The 25055-nt window shown below is 55.8% G+C and overlaps 9 protein-coding genes across 9 annotated transcripts in view; 4 read left to right on the top strand and 5 right to left on the bottom strand.

The window, feature by feature from the left end:
• Positions 1–37: 37 nt before the first annotated feature.
• On the top strand, positions 38–2759 carry PTSG_05825 (uncharacterized protein). Its single transcript, XM_004992661.1, has 8 exons — positions 38–292; positions 485–545; positions 679–792; positions 1242–1318; positions 1593–1711; positions 1884–2079; positions 2285–2408; positions 2574–2759. Exons 1-8 carry the CDS (start codon positions 158–160, stop codon positions 2579–2581), a joined length of 834 nt encoding a protein of 277 aa, XP_004992718.1. The 5' UTR covers positions 38–157; the 3' UTR covers positions 2582–2759.
• Positions 2760–2915: 156 nt separating this feature from the next.
• Positions 2916–4536, bottom strand: PTSG_05824 (uncharacterized protein). Its single transcript, XM_004992660.1, has 3 exons — positions 3840–4536; positions 3516–3635; positions 2916–3296 (listed from the first exon to the last, which is right to left on the bottom strand). The coding sequence occupies exons 1-3, from the start codon at positions 4284–4286 to the stop codon at positions 3177–3179; spliced, it is 687 nt and encodes a 228-aa protein (XP_004992717.1). The 5' UTR covers positions 4287–4536; the 3' UTR covers positions 2916–3176.
• Positions 4537–4542: 6 nt separating this feature from the next.
• PTSG_05823 (uncharacterized protein) lies at positions 4543–7917 on the top strand. Its single transcript, XM_004992659.1, has 10 exons — positions 4543–4596; positions 4775–4810; positions 5012–5167; positions 5366–5424; positions 5637–6022; positions 6168–6249; positions 6489–6555; positions 6757–6884; positions 7345–7425; positions 7625–7917. Exons 1-10 carry the CDS (start codon positions 4587–4589, stop codon positions 7742–7744), a joined length of 1125 nt encoding a protein of 374 aa, XP_004992716.1. The 5' UTR covers positions 4543–4586; the 3' UTR covers positions 7745–7917.
• A 422-nt stretch (positions 7918–8339) lies between these two features.
• PTSG_05822 (uncharacterized protein) lies at positions 8340–12521 on the bottom strand (the record flags this gene model as incomplete). Its single annotated transcript, XM_004992658.1, has 12 exons — positions 8340–8657; positions 8856–9374; positions 9651–9755; positions 10012–10101; positions 10279–10431; positions 10603–10656; positions 10827–11009; positions 11187–11259; positions 11541–11663; positions 11826–11911; positions 12062–12180; positions 12434–12521. The coding sequence occupies 12 exons, from the start codon at positions 12519–12521 to the stop codon at positions 8340–8342; spliced, it is 1911 nt and encodes a 636-aa protein (XP_004992715.1).
• A 461-nt stretch (positions 12522–12982) lies between these two features.
• PTSG_05821 (uncharacterized protein) lies at positions 12983–14107 on the bottom strand (the record flags this gene model as incomplete). The annotated part of the gene is made up of 3 exons (XM_004992657.1): positions 12983–13055; positions 13386–13480; positions 13832–14107. The coding sequence occupies 3 exons, from the start codon at positions 14105–14107 to the stop codon at positions 12983–12985; spliced, it is 444 nt and encodes a 147-aa protein (XP_004992714.1).
• Positions 14108–14188: 81 nt separating this feature from the next.
• On the top strand, positions 14189–15422 carry PTSG_05820 (uncharacterized protein). Its single transcript, XM_004992656.1, has 4 exons — positions 14189–14372; positions 14530–14620; positions 14792–14833; positions 14983–15422. Exons 1-4 carry the CDS (start codon positions 14259–14261, stop codon positions 15276–15278), a joined length of 543 nt encoding a protein of 180 aa, XP_004992713.1. The 5' UTR covers positions 14189–14258; the 3' UTR covers positions 15279–15422.
• A 144-nt stretch (positions 15423–15566) lies between these two features.
• PTSG_05819 (uncharacterized protein) lies at positions 15567–19991 on the bottom strand. Its single transcript, XM_004992655.1, has 4 exons — positions 18004–19991; positions 17663–17783; positions 16930–17402; positions 15567–16592 (listed from the first exon to the last, which is right to left on the bottom strand). The coding sequence occupies exons 1-4, from the start codon at positions 19755–19757 to the stop codon at positions 15950–15952; spliced, it is 2991 nt and encodes a 996-aa protein (XP_004992712.1). The 5' UTR covers positions 19758–19991; the 3' UTR covers positions 15567–15949.
• Positions 19992–20398: 407 nt separating this feature from the next.
• On the top strand, positions 20399–23177 carry PTSG_05818 (uncharacterized protein; the record flags this gene model as incomplete). The annotated part of the gene is made up of 8 exons (XM_004992654.1): positions 20399–20479; positions 20678–20764; positions 21027–21521; positions 21748–21854; positions 22104–22188; positions 22427–22501; positions 22647–22722; positions 23008–23177. The coding sequence occupies 8 exons, from the start codon at positions 20399–20401 to the stop codon at positions 23175–23177; spliced, it is 1176 nt and encodes a 391-aa protein (XP_004992711.1).
• Positions 23178–23310: 133 nt separating this feature from the next.
• The window catches only part of PTSG_05817 (uncharacterized protein), a gene marked incomplete at its 5' end in the record, with an annotated part of 3535 nt that continues 1790 nt past the window's right edge, over positions 23311–25055 (bottom strand). The window contains 5 exons of the mRNA XM_004992653.1: positions 23311–23667; positions 23915–23974; positions 24206–24261; positions 24458–24551; positions 24751–24866. Coding sequence (XP_004992710.1) covers positions 23536–23667; positions 23915–23974; positions 24206–24261; positions 24458–24551; positions 24751–24866 — 458 coding nt within the window. The 3' untranslated portion in view covers positions 23311–23535. The remainder of the gene's footprint in view (positions 23668–23914; positions 23975–24205; positions 24262–24457; positions 24552–24750; positions 24867–25055) is intronic.

Here is a 25055-nt window from a genome sequence, read left to right as displayed (position 1 = left end):
CTGTGTGTCGTGTGTCGTGCCACCATTTTGCACGTCAGCAGACGAGAGAGCAAAGACAACAACGCACACAAGCACACGTCCATCACACGTGGTCAAGGCCCTACCCCTACCCCACGGCTCCCCGCTTCCGCGGCTCCCCGCTTCCAGACACGACAGCATGCTGGCTGAGTTCTTGAAGGAGATACAGCTGTACCATGTGGTACACCTGTTGACGCTCGTCTGGTTTCCCATTGCGCGCCTGACGTCCTTGAGGTTCATCTTCTTCCCAGATGCCACACCAAACCTCGATTCGGTGCGTGTGTGTGCGTGTGTACCTGTGTGTGCACATGTGTGTATGCGTGTGTGTGTGTGCGTACAACTACATGCACACACGTGTGCGCGGGCGTGCCTACAATTGCGTGCACGTACGTGTGTGCATTCTGCCGTCGGAACGTCGGCAATGTTAACGCGAATGCGCGCTTACTCTTGATCTCTGTTGTTGCAGGACGAGATTCAGGCGCTGAGCCTGCTCGGCGTCTACCTGTTCATTCGCGCTCGCAGATCAGGTAGTCGCTGTGACTCTAACATGCACACGTCCTCATGTCCAGCGCTCTCTTGCATCCAGCATGCTCTCAGCACCTTGCTCACCGATGAACAAACACGTGTGTGTGTGTGTGTGTGTGTGTTTGTTTGTTGCAGGGTCCTTTGATGCGTTTGTTGGACAGGTCTTCTTTGCCAGCAAGGCCGCGCTGTGCGTCATCCTGTACCGCCACAACCTAGCCATGGCCATCTTCTACCTGGCCATCTGCACAAGTGCGTGTGTGTGTGTGTGTGCAATGCGTTTGGGTGTGTGTGTGCAATGCGTTTGGGTGTGTGCGTGTGTGTGTGTGTGTGTGTGTGCGTGTGTGTGTGTGTGTGTGTGTGTGTGTGTGTGTGTGTGTGTGTGTGTGTGTGTGTGTGTGCTCTTCACGTCACCGTCTGAGCGGTCGTCACCTTGCGAAGCTCCAGAAAACTCATATGCTACGGCCATTAATGTATCTGAGATCCCGTCTACAACCGTTTCAGTCAAAACACTGGCTTGTGTAGGCCGCGCGGCGCTGTTGGGCGGTTAGTTCGATTTATTTTCCACATAAATTCTGATAAAGCTCGTTATCGGTAAATGCAGTCCTGCATCCGATTGTGCACGATTCTCGACAACATCTGCCACGTACACGTGCCTCACCACACTTTCATCTCCACTCACACACTGGGGCCTTGTGCAGTTGTGTCGTTTGTGCTTCCCGCACCGACCGTGGATGCCGACAGCCGCGTGATTTCCGTCAACGGCCCTCGGCTCAGCGTATGTCCAGACTCTGAAGCGCTGCCGTTGTCCTTGTGCGTGTGTGGCTGGTCGTGGTTGAGAACTTGCTTTCACACACTCACGTGAGTGCTTGTTGTTGCTGCGTTCGACCGTCGCATGGTCATACCCCTGACGCCCTCGCATACTCACCGACACACATGCTCACACACACGCACGCACACACACACACGCACGTACACACACACACACACACACACATCCACACTCTATCACCCACCCTTCTTGGCACCCCGTTTCTCGATGCGACCATCAGAACATCCTGCAAGGGCGCGGGCAGGGCGGTAAGGTCCAGTACACCATGGTCGAGTTCTACACCACGTGGTCGTCGCCATGTAACTTTGTTGCCCGGGAGTATGCTGCCATCGCCAAAAAGTGCGTCTTTCTTGCATGTTCACGTGCATGGTTTGTTTACACTCCACGCGCATGTCGTGCTGTTTCCACGTCACTCCCCCGCTGCCACCCGAAGTGCACGCGCACCGCTGTAACCAGAGAACCCATAACCGTCTCACTGCAACTCAAACCCCACCCCATCCCCCCTTCACAGGTACGGGAGCCCGCACATGAAGTTTGTAAAGGTGAACGCGAGCACACATCCGGCGCTAGCACGCAAGTACAACGTGTCCGTTGGCGTGCAGTCGAAGCAGCTGCCGTCGTTTATCCTGTTTGCAGACGGACAAGAGATTGCGCGGCGCCCGCGTGTTCTCAGCGGCGGCAACATCGAGCCCTGCAAGTTCAGCGAGGTACATCCATCTTGGTCGCAGAGAGATAGAGAGAGAGAGTGTGTGTGTGTGTGTGTTTGTGTGTGTGTGTGTGTTGCGCTGTGTAGTGCCGTGCACCTTACTGCTTTTCCCTTCACCACCATCACCTCGTCTTCACATTATCAACTTCACCACCACCACCACCACGACCACCTCAACTGCTGTCACTTCTGCTGCTTGTGTGCAGGCGTTTCTTGAGGAAGAGTTCTCGCTGGTTGTTCGTCACACGGGCGAACGCGCTGACGGTGACCGCGCACCCCGTCGCCGTGGTGGCACAGACGTTGGTGATGATGCCAAGGAGAGCAAGAAAGGTATGTGGCTTGTCGGCAATGAGTTGTGGCTGTGGACTTGGTGTGGTGATGACAATTGCAGGCCTGTCATGTTTCGTTGATGTGTTGCCTGTGTCACCTGTTTTGCTGCCAACGTTGTCCCTCACACACATTCATTGCCCTTTTGTTCGTTGTGGATGCACGCAGATCAATGATGGCACGGAGCGCGTGCACACACACACACACACACACACATACACACACATAGACGGTGTGCATCTGTTGAGCAAAGCCATCCAGCGTCTTTCGTCTCGTCTCGTCTTCATATGTTTGATTCAATTACACGACTGCAAAGTGTTGCACGCATGCGCACATGGCATTGGCAAAACAGAAGCAGCATTTTTGGACAGAGAGACACAGACAGGCAGTGGCAGGCATGGGGGAAGACAGGAGAGAAAGGGGGGTTGACACAAGTAGACAGAAACTGCTGTACACAAGTACACACACATGAGAGAAACGCACAAGCACACACACACACACACACTCACTCACTCTCTCTCTCTCACACACACACACACACACACACACACACACACCAGTTTTAACTCAAAGCAAAAGCAAGCAAGTCATAGTCATTCGATCAAAAGCGACGGTAACCTAAAATAGTGCACAAGGGAAGATGGGACACAAGACAAGAGGGCATTTAAATCAAGGAGGAAGGCGTGGATGCAAGGAAATGCACGTGCACACGAGCACGTACACGCGCCTGCACGCCCACACGTTGCCTGCAGGCACGGGTGCTGTGCAACATCATTGCCAGCGCCGCTGCGTGTCGTCGTCATCTTCGTCCATGGAGTCTGCATCGAGAAACTCCATCTCATCCTCCTCCTCACCACCAGTCGTGTCGCTCTCAGCGGGGCGCTCGCCATCCTGGTGGTCAAAAGATGGCGGGGAGAAGGATGAAAGGTAAGGGAGGCGGTTGGAAGAGGGAAGGGGGGGGGGGCACGGCGAACGCGATGAGCGAACGTTGAGCATGTGAGAAGATAACACACACACACACACACACACACACACACACACAACGTACACACACACACACACACACACATTCACATACAGCGGAGGAGCACGCGTATCGCCACAGCTCACGTTTGTTGCGTTGTGCGCGCCCTCGGTGGTCTCCTCATCGAGTGCCATCAGCGTTTCCTGCACACCCATTTTGGACATGGTCATGCGCCGGTCATATGGCTTGGATGTGTCGCGCAGGAACTGCAGTATTCCCCCCGGGCACAAGTGAACAAGCCAGCGGTTGCAAGGGCAGACGTTGAGCGTGAGTGAGCAAAGCCAATGTCGAAAACACACGCGACGACGCTCTCACAATGACAACAAACAACCAAAACCCCACATGCACACACACACACGCAATCACACAACACACACACACACAACCACCCGCAAACAAACACCACACACCGATGATTGCGCTTTGACGGAGCCGCTGGAAAAAGAGGGTTTAAACTCGGAGCACGACTGCCGTAAGATGGACTCCCACTGCTTTGCTGCGTCACGGGTCTGGGCGACCATGTAGTAGGTTCGCCGTTTTGTCTTGAGCGCGAGCGTGGACTTGCTGTCGCGGGAAGGCGGGTACCTGCTGTCTGGCCAATGCACGGAGACTCCCGTGTTGCGGGCAATGCTCTCCTTGCCACGGTAGACGTTGAGGCACTCGCTCAGCTTGATGACGCCCTTGACTTTGGCCGAGTAGTCTGTGTCCGAGGTGTCCTTGGCAAACTTGAAGTAGATTAAGTGTGTCTTGGTGATCTCAAACCACCGCAGGTTCCAGTTCTTGCGCAGGCCTCCCCGTTTCATCATCAAGCCCATGTACAGGACGTGGCCCTGCTGGGACTTGCTTCGCCGGTCCATTCCCCAAAGCGCTGCGCCCGCATCCACACATACACCACACGTGACACCAATGCACACCGCGTCACTGGTGTAGGCCTCACGCACACGCAGGCGGTGGGGTGATGTGCGTGTGAGCGACGCTGCTGGGGGGTGGTGGCGGTGGCGGTGGCAGGGTGTGCTTCTTGCAGTGGTGCTCGTGTTGGTTGGTGGGTGTGTGTGTTTGTTTGTGTGTGTGTGTGTGTGTGCTGATGATGCGTATGTTGCAAATTGCATCATCTGCAAATTGCAAATTTGCACCACAGACGACGACGACGAACAAGGATGGCTGGGAGTGAGTTGTGGGATATGGGTGTGGAGGAGGGGTGCATGGATGGGATGTGTGTGTGTGTGTGGGTGGAGGGTAGTCGTGCATGAATGGGATGTGTAGGTGAGCATGCACCGTGCATGATGCCCCTTGCTTGTTATCGTCATTGCTCACTGTGGTTTTCGTCGTTTTGTCTCGGTTGCAGGACCACAAGATGCACGGCTGAAGAAGCTGCTCACAGGTGCGTGTTTGTGTGTGTGTGTGTGTGTGTTTGCATGTTTGTGTTTCGTTTCTGTGTGTGTTTGTTGTGTACTTTCCGCTTGCCATGTTCGATCACCTGTGTTCATGCTCGCCCTCATTCATACACCACCAACACCTCTGACACCTCCTACACCCACGCCACCATCACCTCATGATGATCATCATCACCCACACCACACAGCCTTCAATGTGCTGGACCACTGGCCCAAGCTGGAGCAGCGGGGCGTGCGCAACGTGTTTGCTCTCGCAAAGCTCTCAGACCAAGAGCTCGTCGGCCTCCTACACCTCGATCAGTCGCAGCTGCGCAAAATGCGCGCCGTCCTCACCAAGCTGGAAGGTACTGTGTGTGTGTGTGTGTGTGTGTGTTGTGTGAAAGTGCTGTGTGTACTGTGTGTACTGTGTGTGTGTGTGTGTGTGTGTGTGTGTGTGTGAAAGTGCGTGTGCGTTTGATGTGTTGTATGCGTGCACTCTGTGTCGCGTACTGTGCGTTGCTTGACGTAGAGTTCTCACCCTTTTTGCCTTGTGGGTGTCTCAGCTGCCCGCGCACAGCATCGTGGGGAACAGCAGCAGAAGAGAGCATCTGCAAATCCACAGGTACGTCAACCCACGCACGACTCCCATGACAATGCATACATGAACATGCACGCAGAAGCTCTCACGTGCCATCATCTCACGTTGGCATCAACTCCTCGCGCCTCAATCGCACACACTCACACTCACACTCACACACACACTCACACACACACACACACACACACACACACACACACACACACACACACACACACACACACACACTCACACAGCGCAAGTCGCAACAGTCAGAACAGCAGCAGCAGCAGCCACAACAACACCGCGGCCCAGCCGGTGTCCAGCGACGATCCCATGCCGGTACAGCAGCAGCAGCAGCATCATCGTCGTCGTCGTCGTCAAATCGAAACTCGCGCGTGCTCAATCTTGCGCCCGCCCCCGGCTTCTCCGGCCCCATTGACGGCGCCCTGCACCGCGTGCCGTCTCGGACACAGCGCGGACCACCGAGCCGTGGCAGCGGCGGGTTGCCTGCAGGCACGCGCCAGTCGCGCAAGTCATATGACATGCGCAGTCCGCCGAAGAAGGCGTCGTCGTCATCGTCAGTGAAGACACGATCTCGCCCTTCAAAGGCCGCGCAGTACACGGCGCAGCCACTACGCAGGTGTGTGTGCGCGTGTGTATGTGTGTTGAGGTGTGTGTGTGTGTGTGCCGTCTTCTTTGTACCAACGTTTGAGGAACAACACGTGCACAGGCATCTTACATCCGCACATCTATGCATCGTCGCATTTTCTCATCACCATTGACAGGAGCCTGTGGGACTTTGACTTTGACGTGGATGTACTGCCCACTGTCGTGTGCGAGTGCTGGGCGACGAAATGTGGCGGCAAGGTGTGTGCGTGGTGTGTGTGTGTGTGTGCGTGTGGTGTGTGTGTGTGTGTGTCTGTGTGTCTGTGTGTCTGTGTGTCTGTGTGTGTGTCTGCGTGTTGTGCGTGTGTGTCTCAGTATCGTGACCCTTTCCCGCAGTGGCAACGCATGTGGTGCTGCTGTCATCCTTCTTCCATTCCATCACCACCACAGTGATCGTCACGACCGCCATCATGCATTTCATCACCGCCAATCCCACGCAGGTGAAGTCGTGGCAAAAGCGGTACTTTGTGCTGCGCAATGACGGCTCGCTCACATACAGCAAAGAAGGTGAGACAGCATCGAACGTGGCCGTGTTGCGAGTTGGAGTGATATTGCGGGTGTCGTCGTTGCTGCTAGCGCTGTCGCTGCGTGTGGTGGTGGTGAGCAAAACACAACACACACACACACTGCACACACACACACACTGCATCTCACAATGTGTCTCACGCACGCGCTCTCAAACCTTCTCCCCCCTCGCCACAACACCAGGTGCGCTGAGCGACCACAAGGGCGTGATTGACGTGCGTGATGCGACGGTGATCAACGGTCCTGGATCGTGCAATTGGCTCAAGGAGGACGGGGCGCCGCCAGCCGCCGAGCCGTCAAAACGCGTTGAGGTGGGGTGCTGTTATATATATATGTGTGTGTGTGTGTGTGTGTGTGTGTGTGTGTGTGTGTGTGTGTGTGTGTGTGTATGTGTGTGTGTGTGTGGGTTTGTTTGTTTGCTTGTTTGTTTGTTTGTTTGCTTGTTTGTTTGTTTGTTTGTGTGTTTGTTTGTTTGTTTGTTTGTTTGTTTGTTTGTTTGTTTGTTTGTTTGTTTGTTTGTTTGTTTGTTTGTTTGTTTGTTTGTTCGTGTGTCTGTCTCTGCTTGTCTCTGTCTGTCTCTGTCTGTGTCTGTGTATATGTACCCATGGCATTGCACACTTCTGCCAACAGTTTTGTTGTTGCTTCGTTGCCATCTCTTTGCATCACCTGCAATTTCCTCATCATCGATGCCCACACCCGTTTGCCTGCATGCATTTGTAACCGTGTGCACGTTCATGTGCGCATGTTCACGTCGTGTGTGCATGTGTTCAGATTGTGACCCCTGTGCGGACCTTCAAACTGTTCTGCGACACGCAGGCCGACGCCACGATGCTCCACTCCAAACTGCAGGAGGTGAAACGCAATCAGGGATGAGAGTTGCGACTGTGTTCACGTTGGCGATCATCACAAGCCGGCCTGTTTTGTGTTGGCGCGTGCACGCTGTGTTGACACCACGCACACGCACACGCGCACACGCGCGCGCACTTCCTTCGAAAGGCACTCACACTGTCGCACGCCCCTCACCCTTCACCCCCACATCACCCCACGGCAGGTGTGGAAGTACTGCAAGCGGGCGAAGAAGCGGGCGCCGTTGACGGAGCGGGACATTGCTGGTGGCGAAGGATACCAGCGCATGCTGGCAGAGGTGGCACACGTCATGACCGCACAGTGAACACATGCACACATGCACGCACGCACGCACACATGCACACACGCACACGTGTACACACATGTACGTGTACTGATTTGTTTTGCTTTTCCACGATGTTATTCTTTGTTATCCCTTCGCCCTTTTGAATGATGTGATCCTTTGCGAATCGAACACACAGCCATTGAAACCTGCGTTTATTTGCTTAAGAGAGGTGAGGAAGGCAGAAGAGACCACGCAAACACGCGCGCGCACACGCACACACACACGCAAACACAAACACAAACACACACACACGCAAACAATAGCAATGGCACCAACACGTGCACACACCGCCAGCCCGCCAACACGATCAACAGTCTTGGTCTCAATTCAATGGCCGAAACAACAGAGCAACGCAGGACCGGAAACAACACCATTGGTGCGAAACACTTGATGTAACCTGGGCGCAAGTGACGCAGCAGCAACGCAAGCTCGCAACGACGATTGCAACATTTCGCTGCTTGTCCAACAGGCTGCTTCTCCAACAGGCAGCCCCAACTCACACACACACACACACACACACACACACACACACACACACACACACACACACACACACACCACGTGGGTGCAGTGCCTACTGCCGTTGCTGTGCTGAATGCATCTCCAGCATCTCCACGTCATTGCTGCGGTTGCGGTCAGCGCGTTGTCCTGGCGTGCTCACACCACCATCACCATCATCATCACCATCATCACCATCATCATCATCGTCATCGTCAGGGTCGTTGCCATGATCAAGGGCGACAGCCGGCAGCGGCGCGTGTGTGTGTGACATGGGGAGGTCTGGCAGGTGTGCCGGCGTGTGGTGCAGTGGCGGCAGTCGCGGTGGTGCTGCCGACGACGACGACGACGACGACGATGATGATGATGGTGCCAGTGGGGCCGATGCAGGGCCCTGCTGGTGTGTGCGGTAAATGTGTGTGTATGTGTGTGTGTGTGTGTGTGTGTGTGTGTGTGTGTGTGTGTGTGTGTGTGTGTGTGTGTGTGTGTGTGTGTGCACAAGTGCAGAACAATACAAGTAGGAGCGTGAGAAATGAAGCAATTGTCATGAGGTCAAGGCAAATTCATGCCTGCAAGCACCGCATCAGCTCACCCGTTGACCACCACCACCACCACCACCACCACCACCACCACCAGTGGTGTGCACCTCCGTGTGTTCGCGTTGTCGCGACGGTGACGAAGATGGTGACGGCTGCACGTTGATTGTCGTGCGCGTGAGGGATGACGATGATGATGACGACGACGAGTCTGTTGACGCGCGCGTGTGCACACCATCGTCTCCTCTGCTCATATCCAGCAGCTCCACCTGCTCACTGCCATTGCCACCACCGCCGCTAATCTCGTCAATCGTGGCTGCTGTGAGCGCGGTGGTCGCTGTTGTGACGCTGCCATCGCCGTGTCCCGTGCTCTCCTCAAGCTGTCGTGACGACATCGACGACGACGACGCACGACTCGCACCACGTCCACCACCATCACCATCGTCACCATCGTCGCCATCAGCAGCGGCGACAGTGAGGTAGCCGCTGCCACCACCGCTCGTGCTCGGACGAGAGTGCAGGGCCTCCACGATCGGAACAGCGCAGTACCCGGCAGGTGTGTCCTCCTGCCCGTCCTTGGAGGGGGGGGGATGGTGCGAGAAAGAGAGAGAGAGCGTGTGTGTGTGTGTGTGTGTTGTGTGTGTGTGTGTGTTGTGTGTGTGTGTGTGTTGTGTGTGTGTGTGTGTGTGTGTTGTGTGTGTGTGTGTGTGTTGTGTGTGTGTGTGTGTGTGTGTGTGTGTGTGTGTGTGTGTGATGAGAACGACGATGGATGATGGTTCACTTTTCACTTCAACGCAACGAGAGCACACCACCACCACCACCACCGCCACCACCAATGGTGGCCAACTCACGGCATGCTCCTCCAGCTGCTCTTCGCTGAGGTCCTCGACGCGTTTCGCGACCTGCAGCCGCAGCACCGAATGGAACGCGGCCCGGCAGATCGGACACTTGCTTGACTGCGGTGTACGGTGGCAGCATGTGTCCCGGGTGGTGTTTGGTGTGGCGTGGTGTGACGTGAGGTGCGTGAGGAGTCGTGTGATGCATGTTGTTCGAGTAACGCGCGTATCTCTGCGCGTGCGAAGAACAAGAGCGAAGGGCGCAAAACACGCACACACACATACGCCACACACACATACACACACGCACACACATACACACACACATCAAAAGGACAAGTGCGATATGCTGGCAGTTGCGTCGTGTGCGGCTGACCTGAAATCGAAGCACTTCCGCGCAGTCGTTGCACAGGCAGAGATGGCGGCACGGCAGCACCATCGTGTCCATCGGGGAGGACATGCACACCTGGCGCGACGCCAACAGGGCACGCGGTCACGTACGGAGCGGTAGGGAGTGGGGGTGGTAAGGCGTGAGATAACGCACACACACACACACACACGCACGCACACGCATGCACACGCACATGCACACATGTACGCACGCACGCAAACACATACAGCACACATGTACACGTGCACGTACCACACAGTCGTGATCGGTTTCGTCATCGCTGTCCGCGTCGCTGAACGCCGCACCGCCCGCCGTTGCATCACCATCACCATCACCATTGCCGTTGCTGTCTTCCTTCTGCTCAAGACCGTAGATCTCACGCAGCAGATATGTCGTGCCGTCAATCTAAACACACACACGCACAGGATGAGGTACGTGAGATCAAAGTTAGAGGTACAGGGATCATGCGCTTGTGTGTGTGTGTGTGTGTGTGTGTGTGTGTGTGTGTGTGTGTGGTTTAGATGAGCAGGCAAAGAATGCAACCTATCCCATGTCATTGCATCATTGCAAACGTACGTGAACTTTCTGCGCGACGACGCGCACTGTGATGGGGGCGTTCTCATCGTCACCCTGATGAATGGGGATGACGATGGAAGTGGTGGGTGATGCAAAATGAGGATGAATATGGTGAGTTGCTTCCGCAGAAACACAGACACAGACACACAGACACAGGCACACAGACACACAGACACACATACACACACACACACACACCGCGCGCGCGAAATCCGACAGTGTACCTTCTCGAATGCGCAGTAGGTGACCTGACAGTGCTTGGTGGAGGAGGAGGCGAGCGAGGACGGGTCGGCGCACACCTCAATGACGAGCGGGAAGAAGAGTTTGCCGTCGTTGATGGTGTAGTCGAGGTCGCCCTGGCTCACCTGATGCAGCCCCTTCAGTGCGTGCGACGGCTCGCCATACGTCTGCCGTGGCCATGGTGGCAGTCGTCGTGGTGATGGTGGTGGTGGTGAGGGAAATGATGGATGAGAACGAGCATGTGAGCAGAGGAGTAGGTGGGGAAGGGTAAAGTTTGAACACAAAATCTCTCGCACAGTAACACATGTACGTACAAGCATACGCATACAGCGTTTGTTGTGCACCTGAGTGAGGCCTGCTTTGAAGTGCTGCGTGTCATCCTTGAGCTGCACATGGCCAGTCGAATACGGACGGAAGCTGGCAAAGTTGGAGCAGCGACGCATATTGTTAGATGGCAACGACCCGAGAGAAGATGGAGGCAAGGTGACCAGCCGAATTGCACCAGCCGGTTCCTTCACTCGCACAGATGAACACCGAAGACAAACGCACACAGTTTCGCCACGCACACGCGCGCACTCAGTGCACACAAAACACACACACCCACACAAGACACACACGCAAGACACACACACACACACACACACACACACACACACAAGACACACACGCAAGACACACACACACACACGTGAACGCACTCGAGAAAGGAGGAGGAGAGAACTTCCTCGGCAAAGAGATGGATCTTGACGGTGCAGTCGCAATCAGCGTCAAAGTTGAAGACGAGATGATACTCGTCCATGGGCCCGTCGCTGTTGGCGTGCCTGGCAACAAGAAGTAGCGCAAGCGCAGATATGGTGAATTTGGGGTTGCAATGCACAACGATCAAGGAACAGAGAGCGAGCAGCGGACATTCAACACGAGTTATGTGCTGTCTCATGTACGCGTCATTGTGGACCGCAGCCGATCACGCAAGGTCCACTCACCTCACAAGCCGGATGGAGTTCTTGTGCACGTTGACGAGCGCACGAAGCGTGTTCGTGTGCTTCACCTGAGGCGGCACCCGCGGCATCTGCAGAAATAGGTGTTATGATAGCGTGAGTTTGTTCATTGCACACACACACACACACACACACACACACACCAGGCCTTGCATACAGACTCCTACACCGTCGCAACACATGCACATCAGGCATGGCGAGATGTTGAGCAGGTCACTTACGGTGCCGGAGATTTGGGAGAGGAAGTTGAGGTCAGCCATGTCACCAAACAGAAACGACTCCGGGGTCATGCTCTGGAACTCTTGTCCCGCCAGCGTAAAGTTCTCCCCAAAGTACACGCCTGTCACAAGCAATGGCGGTCAGCTGAGGATAAGGTTGAAGTCTTCCACAACGCTCATCATCACGCTGAAGCTGGGCACATATCGACTCTGAAGCACCACCACACGCACCAACCCACTCGGAATGGAAACACAAACGAAACCACGGCGCAGCAACGAGGACACAGGCGGTTGCATTTGCCGTCCATCGCCCCACATAACGTGCACGCACGCACATGTCCTCCTCCTACCACTACGCCAAGGGCCCATATGTACCTGAGTTGCCGCCCCTTCGACGACCCCCATTGTTGTTGTTGTCGGCGGCGTTGCGAGCACCACCCTGCTGCGCCAGCACCTGCCCCATTGTTTCGGTTGCTTGCTTTGTGCTGAGCGTGTTGCGATATCGATTGTTGGGGGGCGTTTGCGCGTTCCTCTCGGGAAAACTGAATTCAGTCCCGGAGGTTGTGCGCATGTGTGTGTGTGTGTGTGTGTGTGTGTGTGTGTGTGTGTGTGTGTGTGTGTGTGTGTGTGTGTGTGTGTGTGTGTGTGATATGTGTGTGTGTGTGTCTGTCTGTCTGTCTGTCTGTCTGTCTGTCTGTCTGTCTAACTAGGAAGCCCCGCCTTTGTTGTGCATATGAGCTTGGTCGGCGCGTTTACGTGTGTCGTTCGTTCACTAATCAAGACTTTGATGATGCAACAGCAACAAATTACGCTGTTGTACCTGGCGTGTACGCATGTGAGCTCTGGTTCCATGTACTTGTGCATGAGCTGTACACAACCACCACCACTACGCACACACCCTCCGCTCGCGCATCCACGCTGCCGCTATGATCTGATCTTGCGGGCCATTTCCTTGACGAGCTCGCGCGTGTGCTTTGCGCTGAGGCGCTCGCTGGCCCTGATGGCGTTGACCACCAACACACACATACACGCATACACACAACGCACTCGTGCACACACACCCACAAACACACAACGCGCACCTTTAATCTGGGGCGGTTGCGTTTTGTTGCGCCTTCAAACGCCAGGTTGTGAAGGCTGCAAGGGTCCATCACACGTGCCAGGAGTGCACACACACAATGTTGATGAGCTCCAGCTGATGCAGGACACTTGTACAGAAGCAGCAGCACACACCTTCTCACCCACACGCACATCCACACGCACACAAACGCACACGCACTCCCACAAAAGCACACGCACACCCACACACCCATACACGCTCACTCACGTGGCATTGCAGGAGCCGCCAATATCCACGTTGTAGTTTTCGCCAGGCGTGCCCGTGATGATCCCAATCACATAATCGCCTTCAGCCGGCAGCGCCTACACGCAAGCACACCACAACATGAGATGATCACGACATGAAACAAGAGGAGAGTCAGAGTTGAAGTGAACCCTTGATGGAGCAATTGCAGCAGTGAATTTGTGCGTGCACGAGCGTGTACATACACATTCACATACACAAGCATTTGCACACATTGAAACACACACATACACATACACATACACACACCAACTTACGAATGTGCACACTTTTGTACATATGCAAAAGACACCCTCATTACTCCCCTCTCCACCCTCTCCATTCCCCTCTCTCCTCTCCCCACTCCATCCAAACACACACACACAACACACAACACACAACACACACAGCAGCAACGATGACAATCGCACCCGCTTGTGGACGCCGTCGACCCAGACCATGTTGCCCTTCCTGCGCAAATCGCCGGGCACCACCACCTGCAACATCGCCGTGTTGCCGCTGCTGCTAGCGTCGCCGTCAAGGACGCCTGCGGCGCGCAGCTGTGTCTCTGGGATCACTGTCAGGCCCGGCCCTATCCTCAGCGCGGCGTCCTTCTCCCCCTTCACCTCCACGGGTGCCACCTCCACCGTATCGCCTGGTGCCACAAACACGTCGTCCCCCACCGCAGCCGCTTCAACGTGCACCATCGCTTCGCCTGTCGCCTGTCGCACAACCAAAGTTGGGAAAATTTGTTGGCAGCAACGCAAATGTTCATTACATTTAATGCTGTTGTGGACGGTGTTCGTTTGGCGCGCTTCCCGCAAACCACCAATCCCAGCACCCATCGACATCTACATCATGGATGACAGGTTGACGCAGCTGCCTGTGAGCCGCATCAAAGCGGCCATGCGCAAGGACCCGGACGTGCAGCTCGTCGCACCAGAGGCTGCGGTGCTCATCGCAAAAGCAACAGTGCGTGTAAATGTGCCGTGGAACAACTGCACAAATGCCAGTGGTGAATGTGTGGCGTGTGCTGATCAACGTTACTTGCCGTCTCTCACGCGCTGGCTTTGCTGCACGTCGTGCCATGTCTCATGCGTGTGTGTGTGTCTGACAATAACACTACCAGGAGCTGTTCATCGCGCACATGGCGCGCTGCAGCTTCGACCGTGCACAGCAAGTCGCACCGAGGCGAAAAACAGTGCAAACCAAGGACATTGGTCCGTCCCTGCATACTGCAATGGCTTTGCTGGCTTTGCGTGCTGACTCGGGTCCTCCCTTGCCTGTGCGTGTCGCTCGCGGCTGCTCAACCGCTTCCTCCTTCCTACGACACGCACTCACTACCCCCTCCTCTCCTGCGCTTGGTGTTGCATGTGCTTGCATGATGACAGAACACGTCCTGGAGTCGAAGGAAGAGTTTCTGTTTCTTGAAGGTGAGAAGCACCACCCTTGCTTGAGAGCTGTTGTTCGTGCGTGTTGTTGTCTTTTTATGAACGACATTCTCCACGCACTGCTTGCTTCAGATGGCGTAAGCTGACTTAGGTGCGTGTGCGTGCCTGCACCCCACCTTATTCTTTGACAGGCATTCAGCTTTGGACAAAGAAGAACAGCGGCGGGTCGATTCGGCGGCACGCCGCGCCCAAACACACCACCAACGACGACAACGATGACAGCGATGATGACAACGACAATGAGGACAGCAGTGCCACTGTCATTGCGATGGACGAGGATGAGGGTGATGAAGCGACTGGCGACGCAGAGATGGACACGAGTGTTGATGAGGGTGCATTGGACGGTGTTGAACGTGCGCTAAACGGGGACATCGAGGAAGGCAGTGAAGATGAAGATGATGATGAGGAGGAGCACGAGGAGGAGTAGGAGCAGTGGATACAGAGCACCATCTCATCGTTGAGTGTGCATCTTTGTTACTTTCCTTGCTTTTGCTTCGGCGCATGACGCACCCTCCTCCTCACTTTGTTGCATTTGATTTGATTTGACCTAATAAACGCATCCCATCCCTTACATCAGATCAGAGCAGTGTGTGTGTGTGAGTGTGTGAGTGTGTGTGTGTGTGAGTGTGTGTGTGTGTGTGTGTGTGTGTGTGTGTGTGTGTGAGTGTACATGGCATGCTCTAATCTTTTGCATATCAAATCACCACTGTCAAACGATAGTTCCTGATGTACTGCTGATACCCGATGTACAGAGAGGGAAGTCAAGACGAAGAGACAGACTGGCTTGCCGTTCTCAAATTCACACACACACGCACACACACACACACACGCACACACACACACACGCACACACGCACACACACATATGTAGTCACGACAAATCTGATTACACAATAGAAAAAAAAAAGGAGCTGCGTACACGTCACCACAGCACACACACACACATCCACCTACGAATCACACCTGCATGAATCAACCTGCTAATGCCTTCTCAACCATCTCCAGCACACAAACACAAATGCACACACAAATGTATGCACAATCAATCAAACACACACAACACATCACATTACATCGCATCACATTACACGTGTGACGTCAGCGGGCGAAGCGCTCGAGTGCGCGGCGAACGGACTTGACATCCGGATAATTCTGGTCCTCCAGGTATTCGATAATCTGCCGCGTCAGGGCTTGCTTGCTGGCATTCAGCAGCCACCCGCCCTCTGGCTGGTCGCATCCATCCACGGTTGGCATGCCGCCTACACGCCCCGCCGCCTCGGAGAACGCGCTCCACTTGCTGGTGAACAGGCGCGACGTTGTGCTGAGCAGGTACAGGTCCGCTGCTGCATACAGCATGCACTCGGGGGTTCGGGAGGTGCACTCGTGCGAGTCGAGTCGAAACACGCGGCCCTTGAGCTCGGGGTGGGCGGCCATCGCATCAAACGCAGCAGGGGTGTCCGTGCTGATGAAGAAGTGTGCCGCGCGTGGCAGCCTGCGTATGCGCTGCTCAAAGAAGCGATAGTGGCACGACACGCGAAACGCCACCGCCAGCTGCATGCGAAGGGCCTCCTCCCCCGTCACACCGGGGGTATCTGCCGTCATGTTGGCGAGCATGCGAATGTGCACGCCGACAAACGAGCGGTGCGCGCGCTCCGGGTTGTCGACGCCGGCCTTGGCGAGCGAATCATAGTACTCGTTGAGCACGTGTCGCACCCCGCTCGCAGGCCGGAACACAAGCGACCTGGCCAGAACATGGAGGCGGCGGTGAGGAGGGGGGAGGGTGAGGGGGGTTGGACGGAGGTGGTTGGAATGGGAAGCATTGTGAGCAGGAGGGTTGGCATTTGACGAACAACCGCATGGCGTAAGGTGAATGCACACACACACACACACACACCACACGCACACACACACACGCGGACGCATGCACACACACACACACACACACACACACACACACACACACACACATACACACACACACGCGCGCGGACGCACGCACAATACAACCGAACACAGACAACAAAACTGTCAAACACTGACGAGCAAACCCAAGAAAGCAATGTAACGCGCTCGCCCACCTGATGTGAAGGGCGTCCGTGTCGCCATATCCAAGTTTGCTGTAGATCTTAAACGCCGAGCGCACGTAAATGTGGTTATCGGAACTTCCGTCCACCCGCATCTGCTTGTTTTCCGGCACCATGAGGTCATACACGTCAAACCTGGCCAGCGTCGCTACCTCTCGAATCGCCTCGTCCTCCACCACAATCACGCTCTTGGGCAGCGTGTACAGCTGCTCCATGCGTGCGTAGCAGTGGGCGTTTGGCACCCACAGCACCACCAGCTGGCGTGCAGATGCGTCTGCAATTGCCTTGGCCGACCCATATGCCCGCAGCCTGTTCGTCAAACCGTATTCCGTCTCCACGAGCAACGCGCGCTGGCCGAGCGGGGAGAGCAGCATGGTACCGATGACATAGAGCGTGTACGGGGACGTGATGCGGTCGACAAACGACTTGGGCAGCGGCAGCCCGCGCGCCTGCTTGTGAGAATGCGTCTGCAATGAACCCAGGAACGTGGAGTGGAGATGTGTGTGTGTGTGTGTGTGTGTGTGTGTGTGTGTGTTGGGGTGGGGGTATGAGTGTAGGGGTGACTGGAAGGTGGGCATGATGGAAAAAAGCAATGGGCAACAGCCATCGAGAACACACACACACACACACACACACACACACACACACACACACACACACACACACACACACACACACACACACACACACACACACACACACACACACATCACACATCGCATCATACCAGGAGTTCGCGCAGGGCGGCGTCCTCGGCGGGGGAGATGTCACCGTTGCGGCGGGCGGCGAGCGGCCACTGGCTCAACTCGTCGTGCAGCCGCTGCTTCGCTTTCGCAATCACACGCGCCCTGGATGGCACCGTCGTTGTGGTGATGGGATGGTGGTGGTGGAGAGAGAGAGAGGTGAGACGAGGAGTGGTGGCATGGACGCGTGCAGGCATGCTGTGCGAAGAAGTGAAAGAACATGCGCAGATACACACGTAAACACACGCACAAGCAAACACACACACACATCAATACAAACACGCAAACACGCAAACACACATATCAATACAAACACACGATGTACCTTGCACCCTTTGGGTGTGGCGGGTCGAGGATGTGTGACGGCGGCAGCTCGGATGTAGACACGCTGCGCCGGTCACGCTCGTTCGGGAGCTCAACAGACTGCACCTCGTCGTGCTGGGTGTTGAGTATGACCATGGTGGCCGTGGGCGGGCCGTTGTCGATGGTCTTCAGGCCGTACATGACTTGTTCGTCCTTGTGCGTGACGAGGGGCACCTCGAGGCGCTCTCTGAGGTAGGGGAGCCACTTCTGCTTGATGTTTGTGCCGGCCTCCACGCGCGGGGTGGTGAGGGACTTGTGGTCCGGCAGGTTGATGCTGATGAGGAACAGGCCCTCCTCCCACATGAACCGCTGCAGGTACTTCTTTGCGCTGCGCTCCGCGTCCCACGTGTTGCTCCACGCGTGCGGGATAAACGGGTCCAGCCGGCTGTGGTCCACGTACCAGCGCAGGTAGCGCGCATATGGCGCCGCCACAAACACCGTGCCCCAGCTGCACGGCTCCTGGATCTTGAAGGGCATGTTGTTGTTGTTGACGGGCCGCTCAAACCGCTGGTTCACCTCGTCCCACTTCTGGTTGTACAGCTTGTACCCGAGCACGCTCGGGTCCTGCTCCTCGCCCTCCCCGTACCGCCGCACAAAGTGCTCGGCATACACAAACAGCATCTCCGACACCTCAATGTCGTCCTCGAGAAACATGGCGTACTCCCCCTCCACGGGCGCCCACGCCTCCAGCATCGTCGCCCGCAGGCCCTTTGGCGACGCAGCAAACACCGCCGTCACGGGGCCGTGCGCCGTCGTCGTCCCAGACAGGCCCGACGCAACCGTCACCTGCTCCTTCCACGCCTCGCTCTCCTCCCGGTCGTAGTCCACGTGGATCACAAAGTACGTCGGCATGCCGCTTGGCCGCGCAGCCATCAGCTGCCCCCACAGCCGCAGAAAGTTGTCCGGTCGGTTGAACCCAAACACGTGCACGGAGAGGCGAACGCCTGCGTGCTGCTGTCCCTGCCGCGTGTCGATACCTTGCAAGCGTCGGCGCTGCTGGTGTAGCAAAGGCAGATCTGCCCGCGGCGCAACATGCGGGCTGCTGACGGTGGCGGTGTTCAGGGTGCTGGTGTTGTCAGAGTGTGTCGGCGCAAGTACACCCGTCAGCTGATGCTGCTGCCGCCGCTGTTGTTGTTGTTGTTGTTGTGAAGTGTCGGCGGTAACTGGCACGGCCAACGCCGGCGATATGAGCAGGACCAGCAACAACGCCATGGCCGCCACAAGTAGAGGCGACCGCATCCGAGATGATACTGGTGCTGAGGACGGCGGTGGATTGCAAGCAAGGGGAGTGCAGCCCTGTGTGAACTGCTGCCGTTGCCGTGGTCCTTTGCGGCGATGTGAGGATTGCTTATGATGATGGTGGTTGGCAAGACTGTGAGGCGAGTCGGTCACGAACGCGTCATTGGCTGTTCGTTGCGGGTGGTGCTGCTGATGATGGGTGTGGCTGCACCTTTGGTGCGGGTGGTGTCGTGCCTGTTTTGCCTGTTGCGATTGCTGTGACTGTTGTGATTGCTGTGATTGCTGCGATTGCTGTGATTGCCGTGATTGACAACCGTCCGTGCCACCACAAGCCCGCCGACGCCTCTGAAATGGATGTGCGCTGTCGTCGCTACCTAGCCTTTTGGGTGTGTCCTCTGTCTTGGCTGTTCCTGGTGGTGGTGATCTGTCTACAAGCCCATCTGAAGAAGCGGCCGTTGACAACAACGCAGGCGGCATCGTCGCTTGTTGCTGTCGTGGCTGCCGCCGCTGTCGTCGCTGTCGTTCCTTGTCGCTCGTTCACTCTGATGATCAAACCACCCACACCCACCCTGTTCCTGTCGGCACACTGTTGTTGTGTGTTGTTGTTGTGTGTTGTTGTGGGTGCGCGTGTTGGTTTTGCTCTGTTGTGCTGTTGTGCTGGCTTGGTCGTGCTTTCCAACCACCACCAACACATTCGCCACATTCCCTGCGCATGAAAAAATAAAAACTGCGATTGATTCCGTGCACATTTACAGCATCGAATAAGGACAGCCGAAAAAAAGTCAAGCACAACGGATTTGGATTTGGTGAGTTGGTGCTGGTGTGCGTCGCTGTTGCTCGCTCGTGCTGTGCTGTGGTGGTTTGACGTTGTTCCTCGACTTGACTTGCCCTCGGCAAACACTCACGCATACATGCTACACTCACGCTGTGCCAACAATAGAACAAGGCAAGATAGCCGCGCAGTGCTCGAGGTGTCCGCTCACACTCACACTCACAATACCATATGCATGCACTCATTCATCGCCGGTTTCTTTGTTTGTTTGTTTGTGTGTATGGATGCTTTGCTTGTTGTGATTCAGCGGAACGACACGAACAAAAAGTGAACCACCAGATCAGCAATGTCATCGACCGTGTTCAACGTGGAGCGCCGGCCCGGCGAGAAGTTTGGCATGGCCGTGCAGCGTTTCCTCGTCACCAGCGTGCGTGCGTGTGTGTGTGTGTGTGTCTATGTGTGTGGGTGTGGGTGTGTGGGTGTGGGTGTGGGTGTGGGTGTGGGTGTGTGGGTGTGGGTGTGGGTGTGGATGGGTGTGCTTTGTGTGTGTGCTGTAAACTTATTTGGTTTTCTCTCCTCCTCAACACCACACCTCACTCCTGCGACACTCATGCGTTATGTGCAGGTGACACCCGGCGGCCCAGCGGATCGAGCTGGTGTGAAGAAAGGCATGAGGTTGTCGCAAATCAACGAAACAAACATCCAGCAGCTGGTACGGTGGCTGTGAAACCATGTGTGACAAAGGATCGTTGGGGTGCTCCACGTGTATCGTGACCTGACATGTGTGGTTTGCCATTGAGTATGATTTGGGGGTGGGGGCGGAATGAGCACTTCAACCTGCCTCGTTCATACACAAGACCATCCACGCATCCGTGCACACATGCACGCACACACACACATGCACGCGCACACACGCGCACACACACACACACACATTCTTACGCCCTGTCTCTTTCTCACTCGTACACACGCAGACGCACATGCAGATTACAGGGCTGATCAAGGCCAGTGGAAACACGATGAAGCTGATTGTGGGCACGCCGGAGGTGGCGCCTGCCAAGGTTGCTGCCACTGCACCAGCACCGGCTGCTCCAGCCGCCAATACAACGCCTGCGCCACCTGCAGCAAAGGCTGCACCAGCAACAGCAACGACATCAGCACCACCTGCGCCAGCACAGCCGGCACAGCCTGCGGCCGCTGCTGAGGAGAAGAAAGAGGAGACACCGCAGCCACCGGCACCAGCACGGGCCGCGCCAGAACCCAAGAAGGCAGCACCAGCACCAACGACCACCACGTCCACCACTAATGGCAGCAGCGGTGCAAACGGCAGCAGCAGCAGCGCTAAGACTGCGGCGCCGGCACCATCGAGTGGGCCGTCCAATCCGCAGAAGCAGCGCGTGCCGCCATCAACAACAGCAGAACCCAAACCGCTCTCCACCACACAGAAGATGCTCGTCAAGGATGACAAGGTGCGCAGAGCCATAGTGGAGCGTATGTTGTGTTGGAGGGGAGTGGGTTGGAAAAGGTGTGTTGTTGTTGTTGTTGTTGGGTGGGGATTAGGACTGTTCTTCCTTCTTCCTTCTTCCTTCTTGCGTCGTGTTCTTGTTCTTGTTCTTGTTCTTCTTGTTCTTCTTGCGTGCTCCGTCCGACCTCTTTCCCTCTGTGTCTCGCCTCACCGCGGCAACTGCATGGCAGGGCAACACGCTGAGTGTTGATGCGCCCCTGTGCACCGCATGCAGCAAACCCATCCTCACCCGCTACCTCGAGTTTGACGGCGGCAAATACCACCGCGGGTGCTTCGTGTAAGCTGAAGAACAATGGGAGAGGGAGGGGGAGATGTATGTGTGCGTGTGTGTGTGATCTGTGTGTGTGTGTGTGTGTGTGCGTGTGCGTGTGCGTGTGCGTGTGCGTGTGCGTGCGTGCGTGCGTTTGCATGCTCTTGTGTTGTGACCCCCTTCCCACACCAGACCTGGCACTTCTACATTCAATTCAATCCTTTCCATCACCACTCCCTCAACATACCTCCTCACCGCACTGTCTCCCCACGACAGCTGCAAGGGCTGCGGCGCCAATCTCGCCAACGCGGGCTTTGCTCCATCGGACTCGGGCCTCGTCTGCCAAAAGTGCTGGGCCAAGGTGCACATCATGTGTTGTGTGAATGCGTGTGTGTGTGTGTGTGTGTGTGTGTGAATGCGTGTGTGTGCGTGCGTGCGTGTGTGTGTGTGTGTGTGTGTGTGTGTGTGTGTGTGTGTGCGTGTGTGGCATTTCTCGCCCGTTCTGCCCTCTGCTTCCTCATTGTCGTCTGCCTTGCATTGCATCCCACCACCGCCCTCACCTCTCGTCCTCTGCTTGTGTCCATATTCCCGCTTCCCAGGAGAACGGCATGGTGTGTGCCGGCTGCGGTGAAATGATTGTACCAGAGATGGACAAACCCGTCCAATACGTCACCGTAAGTGCTGCACACACACACACACACACACACACACACACACACACACACACAGCTTTCTGACACATTCACAGGATCAGTACGTTCCACAGGTCTGACTACAACTCTCTGCATTCCTGTGCGTGTGCGTGTGTGCAAATGGCAGGTGAACGGCAAGGAATACCACAAGGATTGCATCAAGTGCAAGGAGTGCGGGCTTGTGTTTAAGAACGGCGTGCCAGGTTGGAGTATGCCATTTGCTGTGGCTTGTCGCTCACGCGTGCGCATTTTAAACACATGTGATTCTTCACTTTGCGCAGTGCACTACCGCCTGTATCACTCGTGCCTTCAACGGCTGACACCTCCCTGTCCTCGTCCACCTTCTCACTGCAACACACACACACACACACACACACACATACATACTTACACACGCACGCACGCACGCACGCACACACACACACACACATACTTACACAAACGCGCGCGCACGTTGCCTCCGTCCTCCGTTCAATTTCCTATGTCAGGCCCGTATCTTGTTGGCGACGATGTGCTGTGCAAAGAGCACGCGACTGCACGCCGGCGTGGTGGAAAGACGACGACGACGACTGGCGGCGGCGGCGGCATCTCGCAGGACTCGCAGGACAATGAGAAGCTCAATGCCATCTTCAAGGCGTCACGCACGGGCTGGAAGTGACGTTGACCGCACAGTCATGTGTGTGTGTGTGCGTGTGTGTTGGTGTGTGCGCGCGCGCCTTGTGTCTTTCTGTCTGCATCATCTTCACTTAAGTTTTGTTTCGTGGCGCCTGTGATGCAAGTTGACCTGAAATGACTTCTGTTCCTTTTATAAACAAGAGTGCGAACCTACGACCCAACTCCCCGCACACTCGGCAGTCCCTTATCATTCAAACTTACCCACATCCACAGTGAATGCCAAGACCACATGCCGATCAAAAACAAGTGCACAGCTTCCACAATACACATGCGATTGTGCCTGCAAGCAAGGCGCGTGCCTGCAAGCAAGCTTAAGAAAAGCGCGCGCGCGCGTTAGTGTGTTAGTATTCGAGCTGGACATTTGGGGACGAGTCGATAAGGAGCGGTTCGCAGTCGGATGAGCGAGGGCGAACACGGCGGTCCGCAATGATGAACGTCACCGTCGTCGCCACGCCCAGCACCCCGAGCACAATCTGGAGAAGGGGGTTGAGACAGGGAGGTGGTGAGGAAGTAGGAACGTCACCGTCGTCGCCACGCCCAGCACCCCGAGCACAATCTGGAGAAAGGGGTTGAGACAGGGAGGTGGTGAGGAAGTGTGTGTATGTGTGTGTGTATGTGTGTGTGTGTGTATGTGTGTGTGTGCCGTTATCTGCGTACTCATACATGTGCCGATGTGCATTCCACCTCGGCACGTGTGAATACAATCAACAGGCCACTCACCATCTGATACTCCAGCGCAACATACGGGCTGTAATAAAACGCAAGCGCACTCGCCAGCGCCTGACACGAGCGCGCAGTAGTTGGTGGTGGAGGAAGGGGTGGTAGTGGTGGTGAGGGGCGATGAGAGTCACATGGAGTGGGAGTGAGGGAGCATGCAGACACGCACATCACAACGTTCAGGAAAGACCTGCAATCGAGTATGCATGCGTGTCCTTGTGTGTGTGTGTGTGTGTGTGTGTGTGTGTGTGTGTGTGTGTGTGTGTGTGTGCATGGGCATGAAAGTGGTCTCACCTTTGCAAAGAAGTTTGCAGCAAACGCATCTGGCCCCTTGCCCGGGAACAAAACGCCTGTGATCACCACACAGCACACGCGGGTTGAGACATGAGGATGATGATGATGGCAAACAGTACGATCGATGGCAGCAGGCGAGGGGGAACGCAGACAAAACTCTTGCGCAGAGGTGTAGTGCAACTACACACACACACACACATAAATGTGTGCGCACGCACAATCACACATATGCACACACACAATCACACAAACCGAGTGCCGCGAATGTCTGCGTGTTGTAGACGCTGTCAGCGAGACCGAGGAGAAATCCGTACGCAAACGCAGCACCCACAGTCGGCGTCCACAGCTGCAGAGGAGGCGGTGGTGGTCGTCGTGATGGTGGTAGTGAGGTCGTGTGCGCGGTGAAGATAGAAGTTCGTGCGGCAACGGGATAGGAGAACATACACACATACATACACACACATACACACACATACACACACGCACGCACACACATACACACACATACACACACATACGCATGAACACACACACGGACGACCAACCTGTTTGAAGAGGTTGAGGTAGATGAGGATGAGGGCGAGGGAGGCAAAGGCGGTGCCGGCAACGACAATCGGCCACCGGCCAACACGATCACTCAACTTGCCAAACCCAAGCGACCCTGGTGTGCGACCCACGTTACAAGATAAAAGGGAGGCAGTGTGAGGGATGAGGCGATGCAGGAACTCGGGAAGGGCCGCAGAGAGAGAGAGGGAGGGAGGGAGGGAGGGAGGGAGGGAGGGGAGAGGGAGGGGAGAGGGAGGGAGGGAGGGAGAGAGAGAGAGAGAGAGAGAGAGAGAGGAGGGAGGGG

This window comes from Salpingoeca rosetta (genome assembly GCF_000188695.1).
Source record: "Salpingoeca rosetta unplaced genomic scaffold supercont1.15, whole genome shotgun sequence".
NCBI classification, from domain to species: domain Eukaryota; class Choanoflagellata; order Craspedida; family Salpingoecidae; genus Salpingoeca; species Salpingoeca rosetta.
The sequence above is the reverse complement of the archived record's forward strand: the minus strand, read 5'-3'. Positions and strand labels throughout refer to the sequence as shown.

Coding starts and splice junctions, on each gene's coding strand:
- PTSG_05819 (XM_004992655.1), bottom strand. CDS start 19,757: ATGCCGCCTGCGTTGTTGTCAACGGCCGCTTCTTCAGATGGGCTTGTA. Junction 17,784..18,003: donor CCACACCCAAAGGGTGCAAG/GTACATCGTGTG, acceptor GGTGCCATCCAG/GGCGCGTGTGATTGCGAAAG. Junction 16,593..16,929: donor ACGGACGCCCTTCACATCAG/GTGGGCGAGCGC, acceptor TGTTCTGGCCAG/GTCGCTTGTGTTCCGGCCTG.
- PTSG_05824 (XM_004992660.1), bottom strand. CDS start 4,286: ATGGACCGGCGAAGCAAGTCCCAGCAGGGCCACGTCCTGTACATGGGC. Junction 3,636..3,839: donor CCGTCAAAGCGCAATCATCG/GTGTGTGGTGTT, acceptor GGAATACTGCAG/TTCCTGCGCGACACATCCAA. Junction 3,297..3,515: donor GCGCGCACAACGCAACAAAC/GTGAGCTGTGGC, acceptor TTTGACCACCAG/GATGGCGAGCGCCCCGCTGA.
- PTSG_05825 (XM_004992661.1), top strand. CDS start 158: ATGCTGGCTGAGTTCTTGAAGGAGATACAGCTGTACCATGTGGTACAC. Junction 293..484: donor CCACACCAAACCTCGATTCG/GTGCGTGTGTGT, acceptor CTGTTGTTGCAG/GACGAGATTCAGGCGCTGAG. Junction 793..1,241: donor CTACCTGGCCATCTGCACAA/GTGCGTGTGTGT, acceptor GGCCTTGTGCAG/TTGTGTCGTTTGTGCTTCCC.
- PTSG_05823 (XM_004992659.1), top strand. Junction 4,811..5,011: donor GCTGAAGAAGCTGCTCACAG/GTGCGTGTTTGT, acceptor CACACCACACAG/CCTTCAATGTGCTGGACCAC. Junction 5,168..5,365: donor CGTCCTCACCAAGCTGGAAG/GTACTGTGTGTG, acceptor TGGGTGTCTCAG/CTGCCCGCGCACAGCATCGT.
- PTSG_05820 (XM_004992656.1), top strand. CDS start 14,259: ATGGATGACAGGTTGACGCAGCTGCCTGTGAGCCGCATCAAAGCGGCC. Junction 14,373..14,529: donor TGCTCATCGCAAAAGCAACA/GTGCGTGTAAAT, acceptor TAACACTACCAG/GAGCTGTTCATCGCGCACAT. Junction 14,621..14,791: donor AGTGCAAACCAAGGACATTG/GTCCGTCCCTGC, acceptor GCATGATGACAG/AACACGTCCTGGAGTCGAAG.